Genomic DNA, 13848 nt, shown 5'->3' on the forward strand with positions numbered 1-13848 from the left:
GTTCCTTCTGTTATTTATGTGTGCTACCTAGAGGTGAATATAGTTGATAGTGCCTTCATTTATTGCTGTATTTAATTTAAGGACCCCTGAAAACTCTTGAATTATCATTTCCTGCCGGAGGGTAGTATCAATACATTTGTTAAAAACAAAACCAAAAACACCCTAATTTTTAAGTATCTTTCGTTTACATTTGTTTAAAATATGTGCAGAAATCTGATTAGTCTAACTAGAACTTTATCTTTGAGACCTGATTCTGTTTTTAAGAGCCCAAGTCATTGTCCTTGTCCCTTTGGGGAAATTTGGTTTTTCTGCTGTTAAGCCTTAAACTTGATCTTGGTCCTGTTTTGGGGGAGGATTTGGTGGGTTCCCGTTTCCTGTTTCCACATTCATTTGGCCAAATTTTTTTTTTTTTAATCTTCAACAGTACTGGGTAAGTTGTTATTCTAGAGGCCCCTTGTGTGTCGCTTATCACATACTTATTTGACTTTTGTGTTAATAATTGTTTTAACGCCTTTGTGGGCACGTCCTGAATATGCTACTCTCCCAAGGCCCTTGGCGGCGAGTCGCGGAACGGGGTTTGAGGACCTGCCGGGGAGATGGCCCTCCCCGGGGGGGCGGGGCCAGTTGCAGGCGTCACGGGGCAGCTCCGCCCCTCCCCCCCCCCCCCCCCCAGACGCGGGCGCTGGTGGCGCCATCTTTCCCGGCTGCGGGAGGGGTCACAGGTCAGTGCCGATCCTAGCCGCGAGTGAGGAGGGCGAGGTGAGTGACCAAATCCGGCCGACGTCTTCAAGTCCCGACGGGTACGAGCAGCAGGAGTGGGTTGGCTCGTGAAAGGTAAGGGCGGGGGACCTGATGGCGGGCCGGAGATGCAGCTGGGGGAGGGGAGCCGTCGAGGGGAATGGGGAGGGGGCGGAACCTCCGGGTACCGCTGGTGTGAGAGGACCCCTGCGGCCTAAGGGGCGGTGTTCCTTTGGTCCCCAAACCTCATCTTTCTCACTGGGCTCCTTCATGCTGTGCCGGTGCTCCAGTTTGAAAAGAAATTCAAAATTTCTTTGTCTCTTTATTCTTTCTGGAAAGTGTAATAATTCGGAAAACCTGTGATGTTTCATAGGAGTGAGCTGTCCCGGAGGGAAGGTGAGGATGTAGGGTTTCTTAGGGAAGCCAGAAAGGGAGCAGGAGTAATAGGTCACAGTATGGGAAGGTAGGGCACTGGCTCTAGGACTGTCGTCACGGTGTCTGAATCCTGGTTTAAATATTTTCTTCTTTATTTCCAGGTGCCTTTTCCTCGGGGCAGCCCAGGATTCTCCAAGAGGACAATGGATTCTGGAACTCGCCCAGTTGGTAGCTGTAGCAGCCCTGCAGGGCTGTCACGGGAATACAAACTAGTGATGCTGGGTGCTGGCGGTGTAGGGAAAAGCGGTAGGTGATGTTTTTCTTCCATTTTAAAAGAAATTAGAATGAAAAATTCTTAGAACAAATGCCCTCCACCCAAACCAACTGGGAGACTGACTATCATGCAATATTGATACTTACAGTTCTTTCTGTGGGTGACCTTTGTGTGGATTTTAACTTTCCTTTCTTGTTTTAAAGCCATGACCATGCAGTTCATCAGCCACCGGTTTCCAGAAGATCATGATCCCACCATTGGTAAGTCAGATTATCACTTCGGTTTTCCAAATAAACCCCATAAAAGTGTCTTGGTGTCAATTTTTTCAAACAATTTTCAACCATTTATATTTTGAGCCTTTTTTGGTGTCTAATTCAGATTTATTTAATAAGGATATCATAGCAGTTGGTAAGCAAATGGATTTTTTTTCCCTAGCTTAACTGTATATGTATATCAGCCATCTTAGTCTGTCTTTTATTGAGCATTAGTGGGACACTTTCTTTGTTATATTTTTATGGTTGGTATATTGTATTGCCAGGTTAAGGGAAAAATTTAAAAGCCACTTAACGAAGCCTTTTGCTATTATTTTTTCTAAGGGTCTGACTTGAGACTGACTCTGTAACTATGAGTCAGCTGGTTTGAACTTCCACAGAAGGAAGCAGAAAAACAAGTAGAGCCAGCCTGCTGAACTCTTACAACCCAGACATGCAGAGCCTGGACTTGTTCCACTAGAAGCCTTTAATTTACTTCCTTATACCTCAAGTTCATTACATAGCAAGGTCTTTCTTCGTGTCTTTTATAATCCTTAATGCTCTATTGTTAGTAAAACAGTGTTAGAGAGTAAAAAGTAATTTTGTTTTGCCTTTTTTTTTTAACTCCTGTTCTATGTAAACACCAAGAACAAGAACGTTACTATCATTCCTGAACCATAAGGAGGCAGGTTTGATTTTTTAGGAGTTATATCCCAGGATAAAAGAAAAATGGTGATGGGGATAGAGGAGGGCAAAGAATACCTGCCATATTACTTGTATTTTCAGGATGTGACACTTTGTCGTGATCCTGGGTCTCTAGGAAGGATTTCCATTGGGTCAGTCCTCTGCTGCTCTTTTTTCCACAGAGCCAATGAGTGTTCTGTGCTAACCCATCTTTGGATGTGGTCATTTTATATAGTAGATGCTTCTGTGGCTTGGGGAAAATAGAAACAGTTCTTATTTTTTCATGTACTATATTAAATTTAGAACATTGTTCAGGAATTCACACTATGGTGGGAATTCTGGGAATAAAATTAATGTAAGGCCTAGGATAATTTACTTAGAACTCCAGAAATATCTTTTCCTGGGACTTCCTTGGTGGCCGGTGGTTAAGACTCTGTGCTTCCACTGCAGGGGGCACGGGTTCAATCTCTGGTCAGGGAACTAAGATCCCGCATGCCATGCAGTGCGGCCAAAAAAAAAAAAAACGAAATATCTTTTCCTTTCTTCAAAGTAAAACCTGGAAATTCCCTGGTGGTCCAGTGGTTAGGACTCAGTGCTCTCACTGCCAGGGGCCTGGGTTCAATCCCTGGTCAGGAAACTAAGATCCCACAAGCTGCATGGGGTGGCCAAAATAAAAAAAAATTTTTTAATAAAATTAAAAAAAATAATAAAGTAAAACCCATATCCTTGTCCCCTGAAAAGTTACTTTTTTTAATCAGTTGATTTTTTTTTCCCCCAGTCATCTGCTCTTCTGACAATATTATCTGATTTCAACAACAAATACTTTCATCTCTTGAGTTCCTGTTATGTGCCAAGCACTGTGTTAGGCCCTGGGGGTACAGTAGTAAGCAAAAAGATATGGGGTCTGCTGTCATTGAGTTTACAGTTTAGTGCAATTTTGTTTCAGACTTTGGCTGCTAACTCTAAGAAAAACTTTATATTGTAACCAGTACACATATAAGTATATGTTTGCACACATGTATATGTAATTAAAATATCATGAAACTATATTTACCTCACTAAGTTTGGTGCACTCATGTATTTCCTCTTTCATTTTAGATTTCTGCTTGTTTACTTTCATGCTGGTCCCAACCCATTAAATTCATCCACAATTTGCAAATTCTAACGGATCATGCGTGACCTGTAGTTTGAGAATCATTGATTTAGTAGGCTCTTCATTTTTGAGGAAGAGTCAGAAGCAGGGGTTCAAGAAAAAATGTTTGAAGGAAATACATAAGGATGTAAGCAGCAGTTGTTTGAATGATGGAAATACTGAGTGAGGTTTTTCTCTTCTTTTTTACTTTGCTGTATTTTCCAAGGTTACCATAAGAATACAAAAAGAAATGTGCTCTCATAAAGGAGAAATTATGACAATATGGATTCTTTAGAAAATAGTAAACTCTGGTTTTTGCTTTTCCTATAATGTTAAAAATGAGGAGAACTATAGCATATGGTTAAGTACATAAAGCTTTTGAGTCAAGCAGCCCTTGGATTCAGTTCTGGCTATGTCATTAATGAACTTTGTAACATGGGGAATACATTTAATGTTTTAGAGTTTAATTTTCTTTACCTGTAAAATGGAGGTAATAATACCTAACCTCACTGAATTATTGTCACTGTTGAATGAGCTAACATATGTAAATCACTTAGTATAATGCTTGGCGTCTAATAACTATTTAGTAAATGGTAAAGTTACTTTACTGGCCTAACATTTTTCCAAAAGACAATCTCTCAACTCTTTTAGAATTGTAGGTGAAGTCTAATAAGCTTAAGCTATGAATAAACTTATGTCATGGTTTATGTGGGAAAAAAGAAATTAGTTGAAGACCCAATTTACATGTCTCAATGGAATTAGGAGCTTCCTGAGAACATTTGGGCACTTAAATGTGTAATCTATTTCTCCATAAGATGAATTTCAAAATAAGGTTACATATTCCTGCATTTATGGGTTAATAGTACCACCTTTCTTCCCTTCTGTAGAAGATGCTTATAAAATCCGGATCCGTATTGATGATGAGCCTGCCAATCTGGACATTTTGGATACGGCTGGACAGGTATTAAATCCCAAAATGCTATGAGTAAAGGCCTTTTTGTGCTAGTAAAGGGGAGGGGAAGACTTATGCAGAGAAGATCATTAGTTCATCTCTTTTAATTTTTCATGCACTCTGACTCAGGATAGCAGGTAACCAACATCTCTCTTTAATCTGAAATAAATAGCTAAAGTGTATATAGTTCCAGGTTGCATCAATACACTAATAATCCTTGTTTCCCTCTAGGCAGAGTTTACAGCCATGCGGGATCAGTATATGAGGGCAGGAGAAGGGTTTATCATCTGTTACTCTATCACCGATCGTCGAAGTTTCCATGAAGTTCGGGAGTTTAAACAGCTTATTTATCGAGTTCGACGTACTGATGATACCCCTGTGGTTCTTGTGGGAAACAAGTCTGACCTAAAGCAGCTAAGACAGGTGAGGATAGAGTAGAAAATTCTATGTGTAGTCTTGTGGGATTAGTCATTTGTGTTCTCTGTTTATAAATTTCTTTGCCTTAAAAAGAAAATTTTAAGTTAGCTTCTCCCTAGCCTGGAAAACTTCCCTGTATCTACTAATGTGCTCTTATTTTGGGTAAAATCTGGATTTTAGGAATCAGTTTACGGACAAAACCCACAGGATAATAATCAGATGACAAATAGAATACACATTAAGTGAAGGATCATGGGATTTTCATTTTCTAAAACCTCAGAAGTAAATCTCTTTATGTTGCAAAAAGAGAAACTTAGGCTTCAAGGTATACTTCCTGATGGTGAGAATTATGAGCCATGGAAAGGGAGAATAAGAGAAATTGTAGAGGATTTTAGAATAAATGATACCCTTCAAGTTAGCAACAGTGTTTCAAATTTTGCTGTTTGGTATAGAGTTGAAGGAGTGGTGAAAGGGGCACGTTTATCACTACCAGTGAAAGCAACGAATGGTACAAATTTTTAGAAGTAGTTTGACAGTAGTTAAATTCATAATGCTTCTCAGTTAATTCCTGTTTGAATTAATCTATTCAGGGATTTATATATGAATTGTTCATTGCCATGCTTTTTATGGTAGCAAAAAATTAGAATAAGTCTAAATGTCCAAAAGTAGGAGAAATTATGGAATATCCATCATTGGATATATTGATTTCAGGTTCCTTATGGTTTTCAGTATTGTAGTTTAAGTATACCTCTCTTTGCCTTGTGATTTACATTCTTGAAATGAAAAGTATGAAGAAAATTAAGATTGTATATTTGATATCTATAACTATTCCCTGTTCCAAAAAGTTATCTTTAAAATAGACTAGAAATAGAATCACATAATTTGAAAGCAGAAGGAATTAGAAATCATGTAATCCAGCCTCCCAGCATTACAAATATCACTTTGCTCTGCTTGGACCTTTCCAGAGTTGAGGTACTCTCTTCCTGTTAAGGTAACCCCTTCACTTTTTGGGGCAGTTGTGATTATTTTCTGCTGTTACCACTATAAATTTTCTCATGTTTACATTTTTAAAGGTCACCAAGGAAGAAGGATTGGCTTTGGCCCGAGAATTCAGCTGCCCCTTTTTTGAGACATCTGCCGCATACCGCTACTACATTGATGATGTTTTCCATGCCCTTGTACGGGAGATACGTAGGAAAGAAAAGGAGGCAGTGCTGGCCATGGAGAAAAAATCTAAACCCAAAAACAGTGTATGGAAGAGGCTAAAATCACCGTTCCGGAAGAAGAAAGATTCAGTAACTTGAAGGGAAGATGTGAAATGTTTATCTGTGAACTGCAGTCCTTAATCAGAGCAGTCCAGTAACCTGCATTAGTGAGCATGGTGCTTGTTCTTTCTCCTGTTATGACTGTTATTTTAAAAATAACTGATGAAGGGGACATGCCCACTAGGAGTTTTCAATGATGTGGTATTTAAAATATTGTTTCTTAGCTAATTCTGATTTTATTAACCCAGTGGAGCACTGTCTACTTTTAAATTGTCACATTAGAATTCGATTTACCAATGTTTTGGGTTCTGTTGCTGATATTAATTAATGTAAATTTTTTATACCCCGGGGAATACGAATACCATACGTGTTTGCCCAAGCTCACAAGAGGAATTTTTTGCCATGCACCATTCTGCATTCTCTTTCAACTGCAATTTCCTGGGAACTGTCCCAGGTAAGGACTTCAGTCTTTTCTGTTCATGCTGTGCTTCCTGGAGACAGAACAAAAATCATGGGGAAATCAGTTCTAAAGAGATTGGTGCTAAAGTTCAGCAAATAGCTGTGGGACTGACTCCTGTTGCAGATTATGGAGTGATGATATTGGGGAAATCAGGCTGTATGTTTTTGCAAGAGCTTGGCTAGAAAAAGTTAGGATCAGAACAGTGCTCCTCAGAGGAGCCTGTCTTTTCTAACAAGTACACATTTGACCCAAATGCACTGGGATGGATGAGAGCAAAGAGAAACATATAAGATGTAATGAAGCTTTCTCCTACAAGGTTATTTTACTCTTCCTTTCAGGGTTTTGCCCTTCTTTACCTTCACAGGTAAACATTTTGGGAACCATTACTGGGTTACTAAACTGTTGTTTAATCTAAATCCTTGGTTGGGACAGCCATTGCCTTGTACAGGTTTATTTTTTTCCCCAGAGATGCACACACAAATACATTTACATTAATTGCTTCCTAGTGCTTTCCCTTAGCTTCCCTGTGCTCTCTAGAAGAGCTAGGCCTGGCAGAATGTTTTTTAGGCCCTTCGTCAGACTGACTGCATTTTCCATACTGAAAAGACATCAGGAGTTAGTAAAATTGTATATGTGCCTCCTTGACATAGACAATCACTAGACTCAGTGTTCTAAGAAAGCCTGTGGCATTTCTGTGTAATGAGCCAGTCTGAAGCTTTAAAATTCCCATATGTTGAGTTTCTCATTGAAGATTTCTTTACAAGGACCTTGCTAAGTTCACCTCAGGGTTTTGCCTGAGCCTTGACAAAGCTTAGCCTAAGACAGTACCACTTTGATAACTGCATAGGTGAGAAACTATCCTGTCTTCTTGGGAAGAATCAGCTTTAAATATTGGTGGTGAGGTCTTTCTTTTAGAATCAGGATTATTTTGATACCTGAACTTGTTATGTGTGGAGATTAAGCACAAAAGTGCTAAGAGTAATGTAGCATATGTTGAACATTAAATGTCACTGAAGCAGTGTTTGTGACCACTTTAAGAACATGACTGTGTAGCATCTCTTAAAAAGTGCACAGCTCAATTCACTGTTTTCCGTTTTTATTACAGTCAGGACAGGGTTGTTGTATTTTTTCTTCCAATCAATGGTATGTGTTCTAGGTTTAAAGGAAAGTGATGGTTGTAACTTCTTTAGCTGAGTAGTGATCCCTTTTGAAACTCCTGAAATGTTTTTGCTACCAAATAAATCATGGTTTATGGTACTCAAGCCATCCAAAACTGAAAGATGCAGAATTTGAATCTATGCAGGACAAAAATCTTACAGGAACCGTAGCACTTTGGAAGTGTGAAGTTAGAAAAGAAGTACAGTGCAATTCTATTTTAACAGTATTTCACCACATTTAAACTAGCTTAGAGCCTGTTAGGTTTAATGCCTTAGCTTCTCATTACTAATAACCTAGGGAATTGTTATTAGCATCAAGCAAGATGTTGACAGCTATGTAATTATATCTATAAGACAGGAGGGAGTTTGTAATGTATATAAGAAAAATAACAAATGGGTGTTTTTAAGACTATCACTATCATATATTTGATCATTGGATTACTTAGCCCATCAGGTAGTATTGAGAATTCTATTCATGGTGCTAAATAGTTTGAGGGGTATAATATGTGTAAGTCATAGCTCTATTCTTAGTGATTGTATAGTGTAAATAATTTATAAGCTCTAAATAGTCAGCTTTATCTAATTTGAGGGCATTAAAATCAATTAACTGCCTGGAACTTTGAGGAGAGAAAAATTCAGGGACAAGTTGAAAAGCACTGGAACTGTTCATGTCCATACCAGATTGGCAAGTTACAAAATTTGGAAGCTGGTGTCTAGAATTAACTGTTTAGAATTCCAAAAGAGATACATGTTTTAACTTTGTGATATATTAGCAAGAACTGGTCTACTGTAATGTATGGGGAGGAGAGGGGAGAGAAAAGTTTTTCACTTATGCACTTGTATATGATGACAGTTTGTATGACACAATACAAAACTTTTAAACAACTTACTGGGCCTTTCCTTTACTTACCTATGTATGGGTAGAAATGTCTGGAATCGTTACACAAGGGTCATTTTAAGAAACACTTAATAACTTGAGATTTTATATGCTGGAAAATATTGATTCAAAAAAATTTGAGTGCCCACCGTATACAGAACACCTGTGTCAGGTGCTCGGGAGCATGCCACGGAATGCTCCTTTGTCCAGAGATTACCTCACTGCTTGCCTAGGTCGAGGGGTGGGTGGGAGGTGGAGGTGCTGCCATCCAACTGTGGAAGAGTCTCCCCTGTGTGACAGTGAGCTGGGGTCCCGGCTCTAGGCATCACCTGGCTCTGATTCCTGACCCTAAAGCACTGCCCACTGTCCTGGAGCCAGCAGATGGATGACACTTGGTATTTGGCCATGCCATTGGAGGACTTAGGTTGCGGAGTGTGAACTGCTGCTTCCAGGGCAGGTGCCGGAGAGACCCCACTGATACCCCAGCATCTCTGGGGAGAGGCGAAGGGACAAGGCAAAATTTTTAAAAAAGAGCCTACCTCTTTGGTGGGCAGATGGGAAAAACATGTTGTAAGTGGTAGTGCATTTGCCCACCTGATCAAGGGTTAACTAAAGTTGTTTCGAGTATGTAAACTAAATGTGAGAGAATGAGGAATAATTTTTTATGTGAAGGTCGTTGCTTTTATCTCCACTACTCTAAATGGGCATCAGCGTTGGTAGAGAGGACTTAGTTTGGACATTAAGGGAATATATTTTTGTGTCCTCATGATTTAACATTTATTGAGTAGGTCAGTAACTGTCAGTGTGTCCACTATTAAAATGGGTAATGGAAGAGGAGCATTCCATGTTCTAATGTAACCTCTGTTAGGATAGACAGTGGAATTACAGTCAAAGTATTTATGGACACTTACGTGCACTAAGCACTGTTTGCTTGAAGAGCTGTGAGGGATTCAGAGGGCTGTAAAATATCTCTGCTCTGGAGCTTTGATTAAATTTGCATATACAAAACAACTAGAGATCAATCTTAAAGCAACAGATTACTTACTTCAAAGTCAGTGTTACAAGGATTCAAAGAAGGAATGAATTAACAAAGCTCGGGCAGATCAGTGGAGCCGACTCTTTAAGGGTGAATGGGAGAGGAGGCAAATTTGAGGAGAGATTGAATTTGACCTGAATAGAATAATGAAGAGATGAGATCAGAGATGTAATTTCTGAAATTCCTCATTCCTCGTATGTATTGCTTATTTTCTTTAAAAAAAAAATTTGCTTATATGAGTTTAGTACGCTGTTGACAAATAATTGGCAGTGTTGCACTTTTTCCAAAGTCAGTCTTGAGAGGGGTGAGACAAATTTGAAGTCTTATTTTTAAAAGTCCTTGTTAACTTGGCAAACACTTGGCTTTAAAAGATGGCTTAGGGGGCTTCCCTGGTGGCACAGTGGTTGAGAGTCCGCCTGCCCATGCAGGGGACACAGGTTTATGCCCCGGTTCGGGAGGATCCCACATGCCGCGGAGCGGCTGGGCCCGTGAGCCATGGCCGCTGAGCCTGCGCGTCCGGAGCCCGTGCTCCGCAACGGGAGAGGCCGCGACAGTCAGAGGCCCGCGTACCGCAAAAAAAAAAAAAAGATGGCTTAGGGACTTCCCTGGTGGCGCAGTGGTTAAGAATCCTACTGCCAGAAAAAAAAAAAAAGAATCCATCTGCCAGTGCAGGGGACACGGGTTCGAGCCCTGGTCCCGTGCATCACAACTAGGGAGCTGTTTTGTTTTTTCTCATTTTCTCACTTTGACCTCTGGAGATTTTGATTTCATAGATTTCTGATAGGACCCGGGAATCTATATTAAAACAAAAACCTCCCAGGTGATTCTGATTGCAGCCATGCAGCCATTCTTGGATTAGGAATCACTGAGCTTGATGATGTCAAAGTGTCTTGGTAGATCATTGGATGACTGTTTAAAGCAGTGATGAGTTGTAGTTAACAGATGTGGAAAATTGTGGTTCCATGTAGTATGGTGTGGGGATGGGGAGCAACTGGAAGTAAGCAACAAGAAGTCTGCTCTAGTAGTTCATGAGTAAGGAAACAAGGGCTTTGGCTGTAGGGACAGGCAAGAAATATAAATTCATACCTTGTTATGAAGGAAGCTATTGGATAGCACAAAGTGCTGTTAGGTCTTAATGTTTGGGATATTTTGAAATATATATATATATTAAAAAATATATAAATATATGTATATAAATATATATCAACTTTCTAAAAATCAATTATTTTTGGCTGCATTGGGTCTTCGTTGCTGCACATGGGCTTTCTCTAGTTGCGGCGAGCGGGGGCTACACTTCCTTGCAGTGCACGGGCTTCTCATTGCGGTGGCTTCTCTTGTTGCTGAGCACAGGCTCTAGAGCGCAGGCTCAGTAGTTGTGGCGCACGGGCTTAGTTGCTCTGCGGCGTGTGGGATCTTCCCGGACCAGGGCTCGAACCCGCATCCCCTGCATTGGCAGGTGGATTCTTAACCACTGCGTCACCAGGGAAGTCCCCCAATCAACTTTTAAATATGAGTTGGCCTTGAGACAAAATTACTGAAATATTTTAGCTTTGTCTGATAGTCCTTGCTTTAAAAAAGAAGAAAAAAACATGATGAGCAGCTTTTGGTTCAGTGTGTACATTCCCCAGCACACATGATTATATCATGAAGTCACCCAGTTTTTTGAACAAAAGCTGCTGGGGTGGGGACATGTGTCATTTCCTGCCCTTCCCAGAGCTGGTTATTACTAGAGTTTATTACAGTTTGCTCTGAGCCAGGGGAAAGTCTTTAGCTCCAGAAATATCCCCCACCAGATACTTTTCTTATTTTCTTTGCAGAGGAGTGTGTAGGTGAGAGAGTGGAGGCAGAGAAACTTATGGTTTATATGAAAGTGAGTCTAACTATGTACTCAAATACGGTGCAATCGACATAAAATCTCTGCTGGCCTGGAAGGCATGCATGCACATACAATTTAGTCAGAAATAACTTGCACAGTCCCACCCAAAACACTGAGGCTATTCTTACTTTCATATCCTTAGACTCAAGAGAGTATGTGGGTCTGGTTGCAGCTAATATACATTTACCGCCACCACCAAAAAAACAACTCTAGACCAAACTTCTTTTGAAACTCTGACTCAGAGTAAACAGGAAGAAGAGGCAAAGGCTTTTTCTGTTTGCTTTAGGTCTGCTTCCTAGACACTATTTTGTTCACTGCCTGTCTGCCTTTATGACAAACCTTTACTAAGTGCCTACTGAATGCCAAGGCTTCGTGTTGGGTGTTGGGAATTCAACAGTGAATGAAAACAAGCATACAGCTCTTGGAGTCTCAGTTCTGTCCTTTGGGTGCCTCTAATTCTAAAGTGCAAAATCTCCTGCGAGATTTGATCAAATCAGGTGGTGGGAGAGTGAAAGGGGGTGGAGGACAAGCAGGAGTTTCAACTCCTTGGTAAACAATAATGTTTAAATGTTAACTTGGAAAAATGCCTGAGAAGAGGCTGATTTGGTGTGAGTGAATGTAAATCATGAAAATGTCCAGTTTCATACAATAGCAGATGACCCTCTGAAACATTCTTGAGGACATTGGCATCAAGAGCATGAATACATTCTAATTTGCATTAGTTCCCGTAGCCTCTGTTTGCATCTTTCTTTGAAGTCTCCACCAGTAGTGATGGTAGAAAAAAGAGGTTCTGGAGTCAGAGTGCACAGGGTGAATCCGAGCTGCACTGCTTATAAGTGGTGGAACTTGGAACAAGTTGTTTAAATTCCTTGGACTTTTTTTTTTTTTTTTAAATATATTTATTTATTTATTTATTTTTGGCCACGTTGGGTCTTTGTTGCTACACGTGGGCCTTCTCTAGTTGCGGCAAGCAGGGGCCATTGCAGTGGCTTCTCTTGTTGCGGAGCACGGGCTGTAGGAGCGCGGGCTTCAGTAGCTGTGGCACACGGTGCTCAGTAGTTGTGGTGCACGGGCTTAGTTGCTCCACGGCATGTGGGATCTTCCCGGACCAGGGCTCAAACCCGTGTCCTCTGTGTTGGCAGGTGGATTCTTAACCACTGCACCACCAGGGAAGTCCCAGTCCTTGGACTTCAGTTTTCTCATCTGTTAAATGGGGATAATAATAGCACATATCCAGCAGGGTTGTTGGAGGGATTGAGTTTTAAATTTATAAAGTCCTTAAAATAGTGCCCAGCATTGATAAGCATTCAATCGTGTTAGCTATTTTTGCTATTACTATTAAAAAGAAAATGAGTCCCTCCTTACAGCTTGTCAGAGCTTTTCAATTAGATTGAGGTTTACCATGATGTTTGAGGTGAATTACCAGCTCCCCAGACTTGAACACGAGAGCAGCTAATGAATTCCCAGGCTCTTATCGATTTTTCTGTTAGCACATCTATTCCTGGGCCTGCTGAGCTTTAAGCCCTCCTCTACGAGTTTGTTCTTGAACGCCAAGCAGAGTTTTGAGCATTTATTAGAGGTGCTCAGAAGGTGTATTTGACCTAACATGGTATTCGGCAATTGAGATACTCTACAGCTTACTATCTTGTAAAAGTTATACTGAATGAGAATAAATTGTTCTCAGTTTTCTGAAAAATGAATGCCTTATGGCTAAAACTTATGTTGTTCTTGAATTATTTAAAGAACACTTCAAGCACTAGGCTGTTTGTCTTTTCAAACCGCAAGGTATGGGGGATGGATGAAATTGGTAGGTGAGGCACTTGGTAGGTTGGCAACTCTTCTCAGAGAGTTTGTTACCAGATCACAGGAGAAAATACCTTGGAGTGAAAGGTACTGTAGAAGACTATGTGGGAATTCCCTGGTGGTCCAGTGGTTAGGACTCCACACTTTCACTGCTGAGGGCCCAGGTTCAATCCCTGGTCGGGGATCTAAGATCCCACAAGCTGCACGGGGCGGCCAAAAAAAAAAAAACCAACTATGTGATGTTCTTCATTCATTGCCCACCCTGCATCAATTCTTTCTTCCAAAGGAAATGTTTTACTCAAGAATCCACCCATCTCCCATACTCAGTTCTAGGACAGTCCTAAATGGCCTAAAGATAATCCCATCCTCCTTGCCTGTGATTGGCTCAGAAATGACCATGTGACACATTTTGGACCAGCAAGATAAGAGGAAAGAATAGCTAGAGGCTTCTGGGAATGATTGACCTTATCTTTCTAGGAGAGGTCCTTTCCCCTCCGCCCCAGGGGGGTGCTTCTATAAATATAAAAGCCTTATGATTAAGCTAGCGTTGA

The 13848-nt window shown here is 40.6% G+C and overlaps 1 protein-coding gene across 3 annotated transcripts; it reads left to right on the forward strand.

The window, feature by feature from the left end:
- Window positions 1–653: 653 nt before the first annotated feature.
- On the forward strand, window positions 654–8590 carry RIT1 (Ras like without CAAX 1). 3 transcript variants are annotated; one of them, XM_004284587.3, is made up of 6 exons: window positions 654–800; window positions 1275–1419; window positions 1591–1647; window positions 4342–4415; window positions 4638–4829; window positions 5897–8590. In XM_004284587.3, exons 2-6 carry the CDS (start codon window positions 1317–1319, stop codon window positions 6125–6127), a joined length of 657 nt encoding a protein of 218 aa, XP_004284635.1. In that variant the 5' UTR covers window positions 654–800; window positions 1275–1316; the 3' UTR covers window positions 6128–8590. The 3 variants fall into 3 exon arrangements, with proteins under 3 accessions (XP_004284635.1, XP_033270579.1, XP_033270578.1); XM_033414688.2 differs by having other exon boundaries at window positions 743–759; XM_033414687.2 differs by lacking the exon at window positions 654–800 and adding an exon at window positions 912–1134.
- The last annotated feature ends 5258 nt before the right edge of the window (window positions 8591–13848 follow it).

The sequence above is a fragment of the Orcinus orca genome, chromosome 1 (assembly GCF_937001465.1).
Source record: "Orcinus orca chromosome 1, mOrcOrc1.1, whole genome shotgun sequence".
Taxonomy (NCBI): domain Eukaryota; kingdom Metazoa; phylum Chordata; class Mammalia; order Artiodactyla; family Delphinidae; genus Orcinus; species Orcinus orca.

What these genes read in the sequence shown, in the direction of transcription:
- RIT1 (XM_004284587.3), top strand. Translation starts at nt 1,317, where the DNA reads ATGGATTCTGGAACTCGCCCAGTTGGTAGCTGTAGCAGCCCTGCAGGG. An exon ending in AGATCATGATCCCACCATTG is followed by an intron (nt 1,648 to 4,341) that starts GTAAGTCAGATT and finishes TCCCTTCTGTAG; the next exon opens with AAGATGCTTATAAAATCCGG. An exon ending in TTTTGGATACGGCTGGACAG is followed by an intron (nt 4,416 to 4,637) that starts GTATTAAATCCC and finishes GTTTCCCTCTAG; the next exon opens with GCAGAGTTTACAGCCATGCG.